At 33.2% G+C, this 19,951-nt stretch overlaps 1 protein-coding gene and 1 long non-coding RNA gene across 8 annotated transcripts; one reads left to right on the top strand and one right to left on the bottom strand.

Moving 5' to 3' along the window:
• Positions 1-3,174: 3,174 nt before the first annotated feature.
• Positions 3,175-19,951, bottom strand: LOC132059240 (nudix hydrolase 26, chloroplastic). Of its 5 annotated transcripts, none has more exons than XR_009415523.1 (8): positions 19,623-19,951; positions 19,061-19,111; positions 16,727-16,819; positions 16,344-16,438; positions 15,694-15,808; positions 15,497-15,598; positions 11,497-12,129; positions 3,175-3,356 (listed from the first exon to the last, which is right to left on the bottom strand). XR_009415523.1 is itself a non-coding variant. In XM_059451794.1 (7 exons), exons 1-6 carry the CDS (start codon positions 19,911-19,913, stop codon positions 15,533-15,535), a joined length of 711 nt encoding a protein of 236 aa, XP_059307777.1. In that variant the 5' UTR covers positions 19,914-19,951; the 3' UTR covers positions 14,725-15,051; positions 15,495-15,532. The 5 variants fall into 5 exon arrangements, 3 of the variants coding, with proteins under 3 accessions (XP_059307777.1, XP_059307779.1, XP_059307780.1); XR_009415524.1 differs by having other exon boundaries at positions 11,497-12,091; XM_059451794.1 differs by lacking the exons at positions 3,175-3,356; positions 11,497-12,129 and adding an exon at positions 14,725-15,051 and having other exon boundaries at positions 15,495-15,598.
• Positions 7,225-9,948, top strand: LOC132060626 (uncharacterized). Of its 3 annotated transcripts, none has more exons than XR_009415967.1 (3): positions 7,225-7,457; positions 8,278-8,438; positions 8,895-9,948. It is a non-coding gene; the product is annotated as an uncharacterized LOC132060626 (long non-coding RNA). The 3 variants fall into 3 exon arrangements; XR_009415968.1 differs by having other exon boundaries at positions 7,225-8,438; positions 8,895-9,152; positions 9,315-9,948; XR_009415966.1 differs by having other exon boundaries at positions 7,225-8,438.

Genomic DNA, 19,951 nt, shown 5'->3' with positions numbered 1-19,951 from the left:
AGTGTCAAATGGGATACGAGTTTCTTTTACCAATGTTTTTACCGTGTCCGTTATTGGATGTGATTATCGGTTGGATGTTTGCTATGGAACGTAATTAAAACAAACTATAGCTACTAAATATAATTACTTAGTATAAGTTTGTCATGCCACGTAAAATTCCCTTAAATTGGAAGCTAATCCTATCTTTTTTTTCCCCGTAAACAACTGTAATCCTCTCTTGTCTGTAAAACTTTTTTCTTTCTAAAATTTTCATCTAATCCGACCAATGCTCATTAATTAATTAAACGTTTACTTTCTTACATACTGTTATCCAAACTATTTAGAATCTTCTTTATACAATATTTAGATTAATATAATGTGTAAATATATTAGGATGATGAAGTTTTTGCTGGTACAAGGGATCATGTTTCACCAAGAACGTTTTATCCTTCAAAGTAAATTCTTTAGGTATGAATCGATTAGTCTTTCCGACAATTTTTCTCTGTCTCTTATTGGCAATCTATATATATATATATATATATAAAGTTAGGTATAGATAAGGTGACGTGACACCTCTCTATGACATCCATTCATATTTACCTATTTTCTCCTTTTTTTGACAATTTTTCCTACTTCTCTATTTTTTATTGTACAAGAATAAATTTGTCAATTACTACTTCTCTATTAATTCATATTCTTAATGTAAAAACTTAATGACTTTATTTCCATTACTCCCACACTTTTTATTATCATACCCCCTAAATAATTAATAGCCCATGTTCATGACATCATTTGCTATTCCATTTATTGTAGTCTTATAAATAGAGAGCATTATATTTGGGTTTAGAAGTGAGAAGTGATTCGATTTCCTTTCTTTTTGACAAGTGCTTGGGGATGCAAAATTGTGAGGATTCTGTCATGGATATTGGATACAGTTAAAAGCAGAAGCACCATCAACTCTACATCAATATATCAGTTTTGTATTCTTAATGAATAAATAATGATTCCTTTTCTATTACAAATATTTTGTGATTTGTCCTCCTGTTTAATTATGCAATGTTCATTTCCACCCCACTTTTGCATCTTTTTTTTCTCTTATCTCAATCCAATATCTTTTGTTAAATCTTTCATATTTAGAGAAAGAAATAGTAGAAATTGATAACTGGCGTGGATTTCATTCTTTGAGACTATGAAGGAGATCTGGGAAATTTTGAGTTTACGTGATTTGCTTTAAAATCGATATAAGACTCATGAATGAATTGCATGTTATTTTTAATTTTTTACCTTGATAATTGGGTTTGATATTTGTAGTGATCCGGATGTGATCATCCGAAAAATATACTCTACTAAAAGTCAGTACTAAATTAAGTGAATAAACTATGCGAGACTTGGGATATCAATAATTCAATGATAAAATTAATGAAGGTAGTGAGTTTTACTAAAAGCACAACACTGCAAAATGGAGTATAACATAAAAGAATTCACTGTTGACAAAAGGTTAAATTTTTTATAACTTTCTTTTGTCAGAAGTCATAATGTGTATCTATATATATTAGAAAGTTTCCGTATACATGCTTGATACTCGCACTTCCATATACATTTGTAGGAAATCTATTTATCTTTTTTCTCCTTTTTTTTTTTGGCAATTTCTCCTTCATTATCTTCCTTCAACTTATGTTAAAAATGGATAAAAGACCACATTATCTGTCCTCTTTCCCTAAAATTAATGTTAATATTCATTAATATACAGTGATGTTGCACGACTTGAAATTTCCTGCCAAAAACTCATTTCAATTATCTCTTCCGCTTCCCCATAATAAACATTTATTAGTAGCTACTAATGTTGTGGTATTAATATTGCACCTCTTCACAGAACCAACTTCACAGAACCAACCGTTTTAACTTTTAGCTAAAGCTTATTGCATTTGCAGCATGACTATTCAATAGTCAGTACATACAAATTCATCAGTGACTATACAAATGGAGCCAAAAAAATGGTGAATTTGCTCATAATTGTGCATGGTTCAACTTTGGTTGAATTTTCGACCTCCTAATTAAAGGGCTCTCATTTCAATCCCTTCATTTACGGACGAGGCTCCCTGCAATATAGGGACTGTCCAGTGGACCTTTGATCTGCTGACATCTGGACAGTTACAGATCTAAGGGCTAATAATTGTTCAACTAAATCAGTCTCTTAAACCATGGTTAGACCACACACTAATTAATATTTAATACACTACAAGAAAGTACAAAAATGGCAACAAAAAATTTAATATTTGGCAACAATTTAATTTTATTGTTGGCAAGTGAACTTTTTTGTTGCCAAACAATTTAATTTTGTTGCCATAGTATTGATTATTATTGCAAAAAAAAGTTGTTGCAAGCCGTTGGGAAAAGTTTATGCAACAAAAATATTTTTTTGTTGCCAAAAATACTTTTTGCAACAATAATCAATCTATGGCAACAAAAAAAATTATTGCCAAATATCTTTTTTCTTGTAGTGATATGTTCTTATCGGCAGCATTATTATAGGCGAGAATCTTGCTCGTTTTCAGTTTTTTGATTTTCTTTGTCCCCAACAAAACTTGAAGATAACTCATTTTTCATTTTCATGGTTTTATTTTTTTATTAGTTTTTATTTTCATGATCTTTCTTTAAGTTTCTGTTATTTTCACTGCCAGGTCTCCAAATATTGGTAAATTTCCACCCCAAATTCCAACCTCGTTCAAATTTAATGTGCCATTATTTTCATAGGTTGTTCGAAACTCATAAACTAAAAATACTGGCTCCGCGTATGTCTGCTATACACTTTATTGGATGCTAAAATAATCTTAAGATTGTTTTGATGGAAAATTTGAGGCATATAATTTGAAAAGATTAGTATTAATCGGCAGGACTAAGACCATTTCAAGTGTTTAATCAGAAAATTAATGATTTATGTAGTGGCTATTCACATTTGTAAAGTACTGAATGTCCTCTGAGAAACACATGGAACGGGGCATTGTAAGTTGAGATAGAAATAGTCAAAAACATATATATATAAAGTGCTAACTTTAGCCCTCTAGACTTGTCTAAATAACTCAATTTAGTTTAAAACTTCACTTCCTGCAGCAACAACCAAAAAAGCCAAGAAATATACCAAAATGATACTAAATCATGATGTAATTTAAACCAGCAAATATTCAAACATAACCATGATGTATTACTCTATTGGTGTTATTATTGAAACATTTTTATGGATGATTTGTCCAGGTATATTCACATATTTTGTTAATACATTTATTACAAATATACCTAGTGTAGTCCAAACCTCTGTCAACTGCACTATAGAAATTTCTCCTATATCTCATTTTTATAACCTTTCGGCCTCTTCACTTCTTAAGCGTAAGTAATTCATGCTTCGCTGTTGTCTCTACCATAGAATTTTAAAAACAACTCTAGTTGTCATGCACCATCTACTTATGTCTTAACAGAATCTTCTTTGGTTAAACATCTTGAAAGTACTGAAGCATGAAAACAAAAATCAAGAATGCAATCAACTTGTTGATTTCAACTGTATTTGCTGTCAGAATTCCCATGGAATAAGAAATCCCACCTCTAAATTACCATAATCATCACTTGCCATCGGGAATTAGTCGATGCAGTGACTTCTTTCATCCAGTCGAATACCCAATTCACTACTGAATGCTTGTCTTCATGTTTAGAAATCTGTAGCAACTTAAAAGAAGCATATCCACACTTCAGCTAGACTAATCTTGCTGATGAAATCCGAGCGGTCATGTTTTGTGAACAATTGCTAGCATCAAGCCATCAACAAAGATTTGAGCAGAGGCCTAAAGGCAAAGGATAAAGATATCAATTAAATTTATACAAAAACACTTCTGGTATATACACACACACACACTTTTTGATATTTTTCTCTTTCCAAATCTTGACATATTCGAAAGTGAAAAATTTCTTCCATTTTCTTTGATTTACAAGTGGTGATAAGCAATTGAGTAGTGTGAATAAAGTGAACAAGTCCAGGTGAAATTATCAATTGAATACAATATATAAGGGATTAACAACTATTTGTTTAAGTATACAAATAGTGTTGTGACTTTCCTCCTTTATTCTTGAGTTTATTTTTTAATCATTTTATTATGACGATAACTAAACTCTTTGCAATTACGATAAACTAATAGTGATTATTTTATGTTGTTGAAACAAATAGGCTTTGGGATCTTAATTAGAGAGAAGATAATATTACATAAACAAAAAGAAAAGTTTGATGCGTACCTACTCTTCAACCACATCTTTGCTTAGGAATTTTAATTGGAATGCATATTTAATTGATTTTTATTTATCTATTTTAAGAAATATTCATATAAATATTCGGACTTTTTTTTTTTGTCATTCAGAACTCACATTTCTGAGCTATAATTCTAATAAGAGAAATTGTGATTTAATTTATTTATAAAATTATGTTTTCTATGTTTATACATAAAAAAAAAATCTTCTACCTCGATTAAATATTCTTTCATAAACTGTCTGACGTCTCTTAAACAATGCGAAGCGCGGGCAATTTCATTAGGGTATTAAGGCGATAAGAATTTATGTGCATTTCATTTTACACTAAATTTATATTTATTTGCTATAGTTAAATGATAATTTGAGGTGCGAATATGTGATTGTTAATTATGACTTTGTGATGATAATATATGTAAAGACACGTGCGCATTTACTGGATTAGTACAAACATTTTTTCTATAACAAAGTCAATTAGGATGACTATTCCTGATTATATAATTCATGTTTATTCTTCAGAATGCATCTATACATTTATTACAGTAACTTACGAAAAAATCTTCATTATAGAATGGTAACGGTTAAATTTCTTTAACTATCCAAAAACATGTGACATAGATGGGTTGTAGAAGAAATAGTTTTGGAAATTCAATGGAATTGTGTGTGGGGGGTGTGTGGGCGTGTGGGGGGGGGGCGAGTGGGTGGGTGAGGGTGTATGAAATAACCAAATGGAAAGATGTGAAAATCATTTTTCTCCTTCAATTTCTTTTAAGAATCCAATTTTCCTCAAAATTTAAAGTATAAACATTTGTTCCTTCTTATCCAAGATCTAGCCACTGACCACTGATTTTATGTTTGCAATTTCCATTTACCCTTGTAGATTAAAAAAATGAAAAAGGAGATAACATTGGTCCAATTATTTAACTTCATTAATGTTAATGAAAACTCAAAAAATTATCTGTAAAATCATATATATATATATATATATATATATAAAAGCAGGCCAAAGGCCCGCTGACGTGGCATCACAAAATCGCAGGATTGTTGTTTATCTAATTTTTTAGAATTTAGAGAGGAAAAAACTATTTTACAGCCTTAAAATTAAAAGGTCAAAGTCATAAGCGGCCTCCTAAACTTTTCCTCAAATTCCTCACGGCCTCCTAAACTTTCCTCAAATTCTCGACACGCCACCTAAACTGACGCTTGTTTCAATTTGACACCTAAACTACTTCGAATTTGAACCACTTTGATATTTTTTTGCTGATATGGCACAATGTGTGTGATACACTTAAGTCAGGCGCGTGGAAGGCATTTAATTAGACATTTTCCTTTAAAAAATGATATCTTCTTCTTCATCTCTCTTTGCCACCATCCACCCACCACCAATCCCGCCGCTGCCGCCGTCATCCACTCTTCTCCTTCCTCTTTTTTTTCCAGCCGCTTCACCACCATCATTTTTCAGTTCTGTCGTCACCGCTGCCACCACGCTATTTTCATCCTTATTTGGAAGATGACCAACGTCTCGCCATTCGCCCACCGCCTCGTAGTTTTTTTTTTGTTCGTATTTGAAACGCCACCACCGTTACAATTTCATTTCTTTTTATTTTTCCAATACTGGAGTTGGCCATCAAGAAAAAGGATATCACATTTGGGTCTCAAAACTTCTCCGGCGAATCTCCATTTTTTCCGGCAAGTAGAAACAAATCTGAAAATATTTTTTCTGAAATTATCACAAAAGTCCAAACTCTAAAGAATCCACAACAAAATCCTTGTTATTTCACCTTCAACAGCAGCAGCAGCAGTCAGCTCCCGAGAGGAAAGGTGTAGATCGAAATGCCGTCCCATCGTTTTAGCAGAGTTGTTTTCTACTGATGTTTTGGTAAAAAATGTTGGAGCTTAATATCCAGAAAAGTTTATGTATTAAAGGACTATTTTTGGATTTAAAAAAAAAAAAAGAATCCACAATACAAGAAGGAAAAGAATCCACAATTACAGTGGGTAATTGGTAAGGAAGATGAAGAAAAGAAGAAATGGGGGTGGCGGGGGACTCTGTGAGATGGAAGCTTGGTGGGTGGGGGTGAGTGGGGTCCTTCTCTTTTTAGCATAATTTTTTTTCCTTTTACTCATAAAATATTTTTTAATCATTATTTAGAACTCAAAATACCAGATGGCCACAGTTAATTCGTCACTTGCCACGTCATGGGCGAGTGCATCTCACACACTTTAAATTTTTAGCTGATTAGTAAAAAAGTGCGTAATATGTATATTTTTTAATAGGTTAAATATTCAATCGGAACAAGCGTCAGTTTAGGTGACCGTGAGAAATTTGAGGAAAAGTTTAGGAGGCCGCTTATGACTTTAGCCAAATTAAAAACTTTTTCCAGCATAAAAACCTAAGACAAAAACCGTGCAAGATAATTAAACGACGCTTTAACTTTCCAGACCTTCTAAAAATCTTTTTTACGGTCACCAAAGAGGCTTCGGCAGCCAACTAAAAACCCTCTCTTTCCCCGTATGCTTTTTCCACTGGAATATCAGTTTCAATAAATTTCTTCCATTGCTAGAATCGCTTCCAATGGCAGATTGCATTTGCAGTGGCTGAAATGGAGAATGGACGAATGGCATAGAATACTTAGGCTTGGAGGGACAAAAGAGTTCTCGGAATCATAGTACGTACAAACACGCTACTTTTGTTAGTATACTAAGTTTTTTCCCAGGTGTAGTTATCAAATTTGTGTAACGAGATAGACAAAAAGTTTTAGTCAATTAGGTGGACTCTGAAGGATAACATATTAAACTTTTTCCAAAAAGTTAATTTAAGATCTTTATATATCTCCCATAAAAAATTTACAGAATATTGACACTGCCTACGACTGATAACATGATTGATGACTCCGGAAAGTAAGTTTCTTTTTTGCTGGTACACCGGTCTTTTTTGCTGGTACACCGGTCTGAGTGTCGAAGATATGGTATATGTTTAAATACCTGTATATAATGAACAGAGGTTTGAACTCTTTCTCTTTTCAACTGTCCTTTTCCAAATTTTCCAATATGACTTTATTTTTAGGTAAAAAACATAATATCTTTCTCACATGCTTATCAGCTTTCAATTGGAGTTGCACGTGGACTTTCATGGCATTCTGATTGTGTACAGTACAAGTTCGTCATGATTCAACAGGCCCATAGCTAAAGTATCATAAAAAAGTACAAAATTTATAAAATTAAGCCTTTTCTTATAATTTTCAGAAACTTTAAATTGGTGCAGAGTTTGGTGAAAGTGGAATGATAAAGATGGGCAAGCAAAGGATAAATGTAAAATATGTACTGAAAGACGATCGAAATGGGTACAAAGCAGGGGCTTTGAAAGAAAGGTTGAAGCATTCCAATGTTAAGCAATGTGATTATGTTTCTATTTGTGATGCTGATTTTTAACCCGAACTTTTTTTTTTTTTTTTTTTTTTTTTTTGTGTATACAAATCGCTTCACATGGCATGGTCAGGTATTTCTGAGGCATTTACATTAATCAGTTACAAATAGTTCTATAAATAAAGCCCAGAGAATATGAGGAGCATCACAACATGTTCCTTCTTCGTTTGATTAGCACTTGGTAGGGCGGACTTTCTTAAGCACTATCTTGACATTAGTTGTTCACAAGGTTTTTAAATTGTTGAATTGATATTAACAGGCTAAGTCTGATTATCAATTTCTTGCAATTTTACTGTTATATCTCATTTATATTTTGCTTTTTGTACGCATAAGAAAGAAACATGATACTGCAACTATTCCTACTTTGCAGTTAAGATAATTCGCCTGAATCCAGTTTCCCAGACAACCTGTTTCAAATTGAAACAAAGTCAAAATGTTCACCCTTTGTACTTAAAGTAAAACCTCCATGTGGAAGAATTTCTTCTTTATCTTTTATTCAATTTGAAAAATATATCATGTGTTGCATTGGCTCCTCTTTCAATTCGTTCCACTCAATATCTTACACACCGTAATAAGTACTTTTAGTTGATTCGAATGGAGAGAAGAATACTCTATTACCAGCTTCCGTGCTATGTTTGGAAAGAACAAACATGAAACTATAGGCGTATCATTTTGGAAAGGAAGATCGGCCAGTAGAGCCAAAACTGCTTGTGTTCTTCAGATAGATTTTCACAAGACTGGATTCTGTAAGTCTTTGTGCCCTTCTATTATGCTTGACAGTTCCTTCAGCATATTATTCAGTAATTTTTCTATGAGGAACTGCCTTTTAAGCTTTTTGAATGTCCGCTTGATCTGTATCATTTTTTTAAATACTTTTAGAAGGGAGAAAATGATCTACATCAATCATCCATAGGAGGCATACTTGCAAGGTGACCTAAGTTGCTTGGACTCGGGTGCCAGTATGTGATACGGGTATGGATCCGAGTGTTGGATTCGACAAAATCTAAATTTTAAGATTCAAGTTGCGGATCCAGGTATGGATACGGATGTTGGGATTTGGCTAAGAAATTTCAAAACTATAAAAATAGAGCTATAATTATATTCTAAATTTTGAGATATATTCTATGAAAACTTACATGTATATTGTAGAAGTCAAACTTTCACTCGCCAAGATGGGCATTCCATTTCCATGTCTTAAATAGGTTTATCTTTTATTTTGAGAAATCAAAATCTCAATTTTCCCCGCAAATTTGTCCATGAACTCCAGTCAAAGTATCCGAAGTTGGTTGACCAATTCGAGACAATCCCACACCCGCATCCGTCCCAGTCCCCTGTCGAGATGGGTTCGGCATCAAAATTAAGAGTTCGCTTAACTTAGAAGGTGACAACAACCACCACTTCTGTTTGATATGATATAAGAGCATTTTGGCACGCTTGCTGGAATTACCCCAATGTTCTAAGTATGTCTGCTTTGTTTTTAATGTGTTATTCCACCTCACTTCTCCTTTTGGTTACCTATTATTATTGTTGTTGGTTTTCCAAAATAAATTGTTACCTTCCGGGTTATTTCACTGACAGTTTTGGGTGTGAAGTAGGTAAATATTTGGTTATGTTTTTTCCAGGTTGTTAGAACTATTCTCAAACATTAAAAGAACAGGACAATGGCACGCTTGATATATGCTAATGTCACCTATGAATACATTCTTTTAAAGGTAATTTAGCATATCGCCCGATGAATCAGCTGGCTGAGTTTGCCGCAGAACATATTGGATAGTTTTGAGTAGCAAGCTTATTATTATTCTCATTGTTCTTTCTTCTATTTTGAGTAGCGAGCTTATTATTATTCTCATTGTTATTAAATTTCACCCATTTTCCTGTATGTGCCAGTAGTATTGTGTTATTGTAGCTGGATAAGTATTTTGTTTAGTTCTATACTGACTGTGGCTTTTAACAGATTTGGTAAACTTCTCCATTTGTAGATGCTATAAGTTTGTTTGAATTTTAGAATTATGAAGCTGGTTTAGAGGCAGAAGTAGTTCTTCTAGATCTGTTGAGACAAGCAAAAGTCCCTTAACATGGTGAGCTTTCCCGAGTAGAAGGCCTTCATTGAAAGGTAGATTGAGCAGCCTAGATCAAAAGCCTCACCATGTGAACTGTTGGAAGGATCCAAAATCCTCTTTGATGTCGTCAATTACTTTGAGAATGATGTTAGTTGCTTAATATGGTTTGCTATCATTATGTATCATGATTAATCTGTGTCCTCTCTTGATTGGTAATTTAAATTGTCATTTTAGCCACTGCTTTAGTTAATTCTTTATTAATTATGTGAAATTTCAACTGGAAATGTTTTATTTAAAAGATAAAAAGTAATAAAATGAACAACAAGCAAAAAAAGTGAAAGAAAAGAAATTATTAACATAAATGTAAATTCTATGGAGAGACAGCACACCTCAAATTTATCTACTTGATCTTTCATGTGTAATTGTTTGATTAAGATGAATTTTTTATAAAGCCGAACAATTCTACTATAGAATGAATTAATATATCACTAGATACATGATTTAGTGATGAAGTATACTAAGAATCACGTATTATACACATTCACATGCACACATACTTTTAATTTTATCTTCTTAAAGAATTAGCCAATGAGAAAGCCAGTCCGTTTAAGTTTTTATATCTAATAAAATTACTATTTGTATCGTAGCTTTATAAAATGTATAAAATCAATTAGCATATGCATATACATGACAAAAAAAAATCATATATTCCATCTTGGATATATAACAATATTAAAAATTAATTATAAATTTATCAATTTTTCAGAAATCGTCAAGCGCGGGTGACTTTACTAGTTGAAAATAAAAGAAGGCAATTCAATGTAAATACTAAAATAACAACTGTTTACAACAGCGATGCATTTGCATTAAAATAAATTCTGACTGCCGTTGTCTTTATCACATGAGGAACAAGTCATTTTGTGTTTGAAGTAGGATTGGTCATGCTTCGATTTGGTTCAGTTTTTGTTTAAATTGAAATTAAATTAATTGTGTCACTTTATTAAGTATGCAAACCAAATAAATTAGACAGAGTGGGGTTTTCGGTTTCTATTTTTGGTGATTTTTTTTATATTTCTATTTGCATAAAATAAAAATGGAACAAAATGATTAACCTGTTACTTATTGGAACATCTATATATAAGAAATTTTCACAATCCAAAAACAACTCACATCAATATATATCTTCAAACTTACCTTAATCCTGTGATTAAAACAATAAATAAATCATTCTAAATAACTTGAATTAAAGAATACGAAATCGAGTAACACCATGAACATAAATATGTCTATAAAACCTTTTATGGCTAAAATTATGTAAAGTATCTCTATGAAAATGAATATTTATAGAGCCGATATTCTCTCAAATAACGAATCAACACATATTGTTGAATTTTCTCAATTTGAAAACAGAACCAAATCAAATAAAAATAAAAATATGTTGATCTTTATGTCGATTTGGTTTTATTTATTATTGTCGTTTATCAAAGCTTTCATACAAAGCTTAGAACAATTTTCCATCCGACCTTCCAATACGTGGCATGCATCAAAAGATGGAGAGCACCCCTTCTCCCGAAGTTACGGGATCATTTTGCTGAGTTTTTTCAACACGATTCTCTCAAACGCCCTAGTACATTCTACTTGTTCACCTATGTTAGTTTGAGGTCAAGTTAGTTCACTAGGAGGATCGCCCTCCCAATTTGAAGTTGTTAACCATATTTAAGATAACTATCAACTGTAACCATACTTGTTATTGTGACAGGGGGTACACTTCCCACTCCCGCTTTATTTGGTTCAATTTTTTCGTTTTCTCGAACACCCCTAGTTTGAACTTTCAAGTATGCCTCTTTTAAAAATAAAAATAAAAACGGAAAAGGCTCACAAATACCCCTAACCTATTGAAAAAGACTCATAAATAACCCTCTTCCACCTTTGGGTCTAAAAATACCCTTCCATCCACCTTTTAGGCCTAAAAATACCCTTAAAGTTTGTTTTTGGCTCAAATATACCCCTCAAACTAACAGGTCAAATTTAACTCTTTTAAAAAGCCACATAACATTTTGTAATTGGTCACATATTTTAATTTCAAAATAAGTAAAACCCACCCAATTTTTAAAACCCAAACCCATTGACCCATTTTAAAATAAATGTTTCTCACTCAGATTAACATCCGATAAGTTTTCTTCTATTACCGTCTCCTTATGCTCCAATTGACTATACAAATCTTCTTTCTTTTGACCTTTGATGTGTATTAGCCCATTGATAGGACCATTTACCCACTTTTTCTTCACTTTCCTCTTTGCCATCTGGATCCTCCTTTGCAACAACATTTTTGCAAGTTTCTAGATGGTCAAGTCTGTCAGTGGCTGCTTCGGATTGTCTGTATTCATGTGATTCCATATTATGCAGCACACCAAATTCATTTTTGACTTTGATCAGGAGAACCACAAGATGGGTAGGTTTCAACTACTTCAAAAGATTTCGCACCTTCCCTCCAAGCAACGCTTCCATCTAAGGGTGGGCATAAACACCGAAAATCGAAAAATCGAACCGAACCGAATTCATTCGGTTTTTCGGTATTTCGGTTCGGTTTTCGGTTTTTTTAATAACAATTTCGGTATTCGGTTCGGTGGTCGGTTCCGGTTCTTCGGTTTTTCGGTTAAACCGATTTTTTTTTTTTTTTTGAAAATTTACTACATGAATACAATTTTTTTTTTTTTTTTGGGAAAAAAACATAAGTAGACAATAATATTATAATATTTACATACTCTTAGCAACTAAATGTTATTAAACATTACATGACAAGTTAAATGTTTTATAGTAAATCAAATTGCTATATATAAGTAGGTCCTTCGCGTGAATAACTTCAATACCTATTTGTTATTCCCAATCGCTTTTATACAATTAAAATACTTCCTCCTTATTGCAACATTTTTTTCCAAAAAAAAAACCTTTTCTACTTCCTCCTTATTCTCAACTTCTTTCATTGTTCCATAAAAAATAAAATCTCGCTTATTTAACACTACAGGGATATTGAATACAAGTATACTAATAATTTGAGTGTTGATTTTTATTATATATAGTATAATAAAAATGTTATACATAGAATAATGTTCATATAATTTATTTCACCTATTATAATAAATTAGATATAACTCACATAATTTGATTATACACTATATAAAATTTTATATACCTCGTATGATTTTATTATACGTTGTATAATACATTATATTTTATATATAGAAGATATTATCTTGTATGTCTTATGATCACTATGATTGGATTCTAAAGTCATCAAACCTTCAAACATTTAGTTACAAACTTCCGTATTACTTTCGAAGCAATCAAGAAGGAAAAAATGGAAATAAATGGAGAGATGTGTAATTGCTAAAAAAAACCGAATTAAAAAAAAAATCGAACCGAACCGAACTTCAAAAAAAAACCCGAAACTAATTCGGTGCGGTATTCGGTGTCCACTTTCAAGAAACCGAAACCGAAAAATCGAACCGAACTTTGAAAAAACCGAACCGAAAAACCGAACGCCCACCCCTTTCCATCAGCTTTCTATGGTTGTTGAAATTAGGGCTGGACATAAATACCGAAAATCGAAAAATCAAACCGAATCGAATCGAACTTCAAAAAATAGAAAAGAAAAGAATCGAGCCGAATAGTTTGGTTAAATTATTCGGCGTCCACCTTCAAAAACTCGAAACCGAAATTTCGAACCGAAGTTTGATAAAAGGCCAAGAACCGAACAATGAAATTTAATACATTACCCAAAAAAAATTAAAATATTCCGTACTCATTAAGTTTAAGCCAAAAAAAAAAACTAATTGTAACAAGCCCTTTTTTGTTTTTGTACCCCTAATTTTTTCTTGAGAAAATCAAAATATAACAAAGGAATGTCCTAGGATGTTTTCAGGATATTACCTGAATTAACCGTCTTTTATGCGTTTTCGCTATTCTTCATGTATATAATACCTAATCCTATATCAAGTTATGGTTTTTCCTCTTATCTATCTTGTTTGTTTGATTTTGATTTAATTTATCCATGTTTTATTCTTTGAGAATATGAATCTTGTAAATGGAATCGCTTCTAATATCATATCAAAAAAATCAAAGAAAAAAATCAAACCAACCGAACCGAACTTCAAAAAATCGAAAGCGTTTGGACTTCAAAAAAATTGAAAGAACCGAACCAAACTAGTTTGGTTAAATTACCTCAAAAAACCGAAATCGAAATTCCGATAAAAAATGTTAAACGAACAAATTCTCATTTCGAGATGACATATTAGGCTTACCTTGCTCACTTTCTTCAGTTTTTCCAGTAAATTTAAAATGTCCTCCTTCAATATACCTGAATTAACCTCATTGTTCTCAAAGACTTCTTCCATTTTTCCTTCACACATGTTTTGTTCCATGTCATCTTTGTCAAATGACTTGCTTGGTCTTTCCTCCAACGGATTAATGGGTTTGGGTCGTAAAAATTGGGTGAATTTTACTTATTCTGAAATTAAAATGTGTAACCAATTACACAATGCCATGTGACTTTTTAAAAGAGTTAAATTTAACCTGTTAGTTTGAGGGGTATATTTGAACCAAAAATAAACTTTAAGAGTATTTTAAGAAGAAAAAGTGGATGGAAGGATATTTTTAGACTCAAAGGTGGAAGTATTTATCAGCCTTTTCCGAAATAAAAATTATGCCACTTTTAAAAAGAGTGATTAACTGTCAGTCATTTTATCCCATAAGATTGGAAAGTTTTGGCCAGAGCAAGAAAGAACAATTAAGAAACGAATATTATAATTTGGACAAAATGAGAACGATTGATACTTTGACATCTCATACTTTGAGGATAAATATGACATACTCGAGATGTATATGATCGACCAATTTAAATTGTCTAATTTTCTTTGTTTTAAAATAAATTCTGATTACTGTTTTTTTTTTTTTTTTTTGATGAAGGGGTAAATTCTGATTACTGTTGAATCTATAAATTCGTAATTCTCAATAATGTTAGTATTCTCAGCTAGTAATCCCTTTTTTTCAAAACTATTTACCAAGTAGTTAACGCTAGTAAAAATCAATCACACAACAAGTGTAAATTTAATGCTCATTATTCCCTATCTGATAAGATTTTTTTGTTCTTTTCCCTTTAAAAGACAAAATACGAGGTTACAGCCATAATCAATAATTAGAGTATAGATTTATTTCACCAAATCCAGCTAGGCGGTTAGCCCCTTGCAGAAACCATATTGAACCTCCTGCCATTATTTTGGTAACAGCAAAGGCACATAAACCTGTTAAACATCACCAAATTTTAGAAACACATAAATATATGACGAGAAGTGTACAAAATCTACTCTTCTAAATCAAGTATAGTAGTTTTTCATTGGGTTAGTTGAAGAAAAGGAAGAACAAGACCACAATTACGACGCCTCAATACCAAACAAGTTGGGGTCAGCTATATGAATCCTCACGTATCATGCTATTGTACAAGGATAGACCTCCAAAAAATCGCGCAAGAATGAAATCAAATTCCAGCAAATTACAGTTTTGCAAAAACTGTTCTTCTATCAAAGCAATAACAGTATTCATAGGTCCTGCCTGAGTGGTTTCAAGCTTTGATGATGAAGATAGAATGATGACTTGTATACAAATTTGCTTAGAGAATGGAAGCAGAACAATGCATAAAGAAAGGCTTTTAGATAAACGAACCTCTTAAGGCTTTTAGATAAACGAACCTCTTGAACTTCGCACTTCAGAGATAGCCGGTTTCACTACTGGAAATATTGAGAAAAAACAGATAGAACTTCCTTGTAAACAGGCTTCTTGAAATCCACTGCCTGTAGAGAAGATTTTTCGATAAAAGTCAAAACAATAGGAGTAAGAGCCTTAATTTGTTCTAGCAGAAACTTCAAAGGTCAAAAGGTCCACTCACAAGTTCAATAACTTGCTCGGGTGACATCCATGACCATTCTCCAAACTCGGGCTTCTCAGTGCCATCACCCAGAAGGTTGATTTCTTCATCCTTCCCAGTGAACTTAAATAGGAACCTAGAATTTTTCCATATTGTATTTCAGTGCTGTTCAAACTTAGGGAAACGGAGATCAAAAAGGAAAAAACAACCGGAGGTTCAAAAGAGCAGTAATTTAGGAGTTTGAGATTCAACTATTCCCAAAAAACAACTTCAAGGCTGGCATCTGACCATCAGAAACAATATGGTCTATTCTTGGCTTGAATAAGCAAATGCCATAAGAAAAGTCAAAATTTAGTCTATGCCCAAGACATAATAAAGAAGATACAAACTGCAGCTATACCTGGAACATAATAGGCAGGCTGATTTTAATTTAAACAAGGTGTAGATGAACAATGAGTTAGTACATGACCTTTGTCATGTTTTAATTTCAGTTGTTGCTAGTGCCATGCATATAGGCACATTGATAAATATGAACTGAAGTATATTTGGCAAGGGTGGGTAAACTTGAGACGTTTGTTTAGGATGATGACATTTTATAGGTACCAGTCCTGCTAAAGCAATATATTTCATGTATCAATTAAGTGCAAATTTGATGATTTAGATGCACCTACCACTTCTGTGCTTGACCTTTCCAGTCAGATCCCCATTGATGCCTTAGCTTTTCTCTAACATCTGGTGGGAAATCATACGTTACCCAATGTGGGACCTACATAGAATTCAGAACATCAGTAACCAGCCTACCGCTACTCAAAACAAGAGATTGCATCTAATTCGCAAAAAGGATCACATAGACCCAGGTTTCTTCAACTGCGGGAAACCAACTTTAAACTGGGGTCACCTTCTTCATTAAAACCCAACAGCTAAGTATCAAATAACCACAGCCATTTTTGTTGAGCTGGTTAGAGCTCTTTACTCCTACCTTCTTTGAATTGGAGGACCAAAGAATAAAATGCAAAAACAATTCGAGATTAGAGCAGAATCTACTTTTTTATACCTCAGCAACAATTTCTGCTGAAGTAACCCCAGTTTCCTCTCTTAATTCCCTGATGGCAGCATTTGTTGGATCTTCACTGTCATCGACTCCACCCTGATTCAAAAACCTATGTGTCATTCTTCATTTTATTACAAAGGACCAAGATTTCGACAAAAATACATCCTCAAGAAGAAGCATAGACATGCATCACACATTCATGCAAAACAAAACCATACTCTGAAGACGTATCAAGGGCATGTCACTACAAATAATTGGACATTGCAATACAGCTTTGTTGCTTCTGATTAGAAAGAGGGTTGATCTTCCCTAGTCTTTACAGCTGCATTTTAAAAAATTCTAAAACATTAATTAGGTAGTTCTTTAAAAGTCGCTTTCCATTCTAAATACATACTTGATACATGCGTGGAAAAGCGACCCTGTCAAGGAGCCTTCTGTGACAAAGGCATCAAGCTAGATTAGTATGATTTCTTCTCTTGCGCCTCAATGGATTTATTCGATTCAACTGACCGCACTATTTTTTATCAGGACCCCATTGGCGTACACGCGTGTTAACTTAGGATCACATTGAGAACTTGACAACAACAACAACAACGTACCCAACGTAATCCCACAAGTGGGGTCTGGGGAGAGTAGAGTGTAATCACATTTAGAACTTGAAAAATGCAAAACTGCCAATTGGTAGTAGCCAAACAAGATTTTTTTAGTTTTGGAACTAAAGTAGATTTTCCTAAACAACCATTTCTTAGCCTATAATTCAGTTATTTTGTGGGTATATTTGACATCATGATTATTAAATCCCATTTACACTTTTATTGCCAAGTTTCAAAGATTTATGTTTACTGGAACCCCTCATAATCTCTTCTAAACATTCACATATATTGAAACTTATTACCGAAAAGCTGCACCATATAGGTAATCTAAGCTTTTGTTAAGTGTCCTACATTCAAACCTCAAAGGGAGCTGAAGAGACAACTTTCAGTTTGTTCAGGGGCACTATGGACAAGCCATTAAAGTTTGACGGAATGGGTTGTTGTCTCCTAATATGGTTTTGAGCAATTCTAACCTTATAAGCTAGCTTCTCGGGTTGACCTTTCAGGGTTGAGTTTGGTCCAAGATCCATTTTTTTAACATGATATCAGACCAAACCCATCTCAATAGTTAGTTACCTATATTGAGCCCCCATGTCATATTATCCCAGCACTAGATGTCCAGTATAGGACAAGTAAGGGATGTTAAATATCTCATAAAGGTTGAGGAAATAGGTAATTATCTCCTCGTCTTGGGCAATCTTCACCTCATGAACTGACTTTTGGGGTTGAGCTAGACCCAAGGTTCATTTGCTTAACAACTTTCAACGCAGAACGCGCCTTATCCAAGCAGATAATTGAATAATTGATAATCCAAACTTCAGGGAAAAGAATTACTATTAGACTACAAGAGACTAGTCACTACGATAGTCTGTCCTATTGCACTGTCTTTCTTAGACGAGCACCGTGTTAAGCAATACTCTTGCTGCCTGCCTGTTTGTTGATCATTGTAAACTAATTAACAAGGAAATGAAGAACAAGTTCTTGAACTTAGAGGAACCAGTTAATACATCCAACTTCCATGAGATACTCACGGATTGCGTTCATCCGCATGTCATCCGCGTGTCAAAACAGTAGTAGAGTATGGTGGAAACTAGGAAGTCAGATATAACTAGTGGGACATGATAGTTAACTTTAAACAATGGCTAAGTTTTAGCGAGGATATTCGAGTTCATTCTCTCACCACACAATCATCTCCATTTAGCATGTTACAGTGAATACTACTTTACCTCCTTGACGAGAAATCAATTGATGCATTAGGCCAAAATTTATATTTCATACAGAGGTGTTTAACTGGATAAGGTGTTCAATATGTTGGTCTAAATTAAAACCAAAGTAGAAGACAATACTAAAGTTATGGTTAAATAAATATGAATGGAAATGTCAAATATTTGAAATGCCCCAAAATGTAAAGACTGTCATATAAACTGAAACAGATGGAGCACCCAAGAGTGTGGCTTAGTGGTCAATAAAGAGGGTTGAGCACCGTGAGGTCTCAGGATCAGTTCCAGCAAAGCTGGCCCGGACACCACGGTTTTCCGTGGAATTAGTCGAGGTGTCCGCAAGCTGGCCGGGACACCACGGTTATCACGAAAAAAGTTTGAAACAGATGGAGTACTACGCCTAATATTCCACCCACCCTCCACAACCACAAAATGAGTATGACATTTGAGTTCAAATATAACTCATCCAACAAATTGAAATGAAAAGAATGAACCAAACCCAATTGAAATCTACGTTATTTTACCTGTGGCATTTGCCAGGTACTAGGTATATCAAGCCTTGAAGCAGCAAATATCTGCAGAATTTAGATTTTTAATAAACAATTGAATCAAAGAGAAAACAAATACTCCCTCTATCCCAATTTATTAGCACAATTCGGATTTCCAGAGTCAAAAAGTTCAATTTTGATCATAAATTCAGTCATAAAATCTTCAATTTTTCTTTTTTTAAAATAAAATTTATATATTTGAAAATTACTTAAAAAGTAGTACAAATCACAATGATTAACCATTCAAAATATATACTCTACCCTCCTCATACCCCATTTTGTGAGATTTCACACGATATATTGTTGTATAAATGAAAAAAATACGGTCAAAGAAAGACTTTTTGAATCTTGAAATTCAAAAAAAGAGAGACCTTTTTATTAGAAGGGTTCACTTTTTGAATCTTGAAATTCAAAAAAAAAAAGAGAGACCTTTTTATTAGAAGGGTTCACTTTTCGAATCTTGAAATTCAAAAAAAGAGAGACCTTTTATTAGAAGGGTTCACTTTTTGAATTGAAATTCTAAAAAAAAAAAAGAGACCTTTTTATTGGAAGGGTTCATTAGACAAATGCCCACATTTCTTCTATAACCTTCTGGTGGGTTCTCCATTGATGATGATAATGGCAGTGAAGCAAAAGAAGCTGTTTTGCAGCGTTTAAAGCCAAGGAGTGGCAAAGTGCTAATTTGATGGAATTTTAAAGGGCAGTTTGGGGAAGGAATTGAAGTGTTAAACTGCAATGGAAGACGAGGAAGTGGAAAGCTACAGAGGAAGAAGGATCGACATAAAGCCATTAACAAATTTGGAATTTGGTGCAGCTTCTTCCATCTCATTGCCCATTTCGATGGACCGTGTTATTGGCACGTGAGGT

Source organism: Lycium ferocissimum, chromosome 6 (assembly GCF_029784015.1).
Source record: "Lycium ferocissimum isolate CSIRO_LF1 chromosome 6, AGI_CSIRO_Lferr_CH_V1, whole genome shotgun sequence".
Classification (NCBI taxonomy): Eukaryota; Viridiplantae; Streptophyta; class Magnoliopsida; order Solanales; family Solanaceae; genus Lycium; species Lycium ferocissimum.
This window is presented reverse-complemented; position numbering and strand designations above follow the sequence as displayed.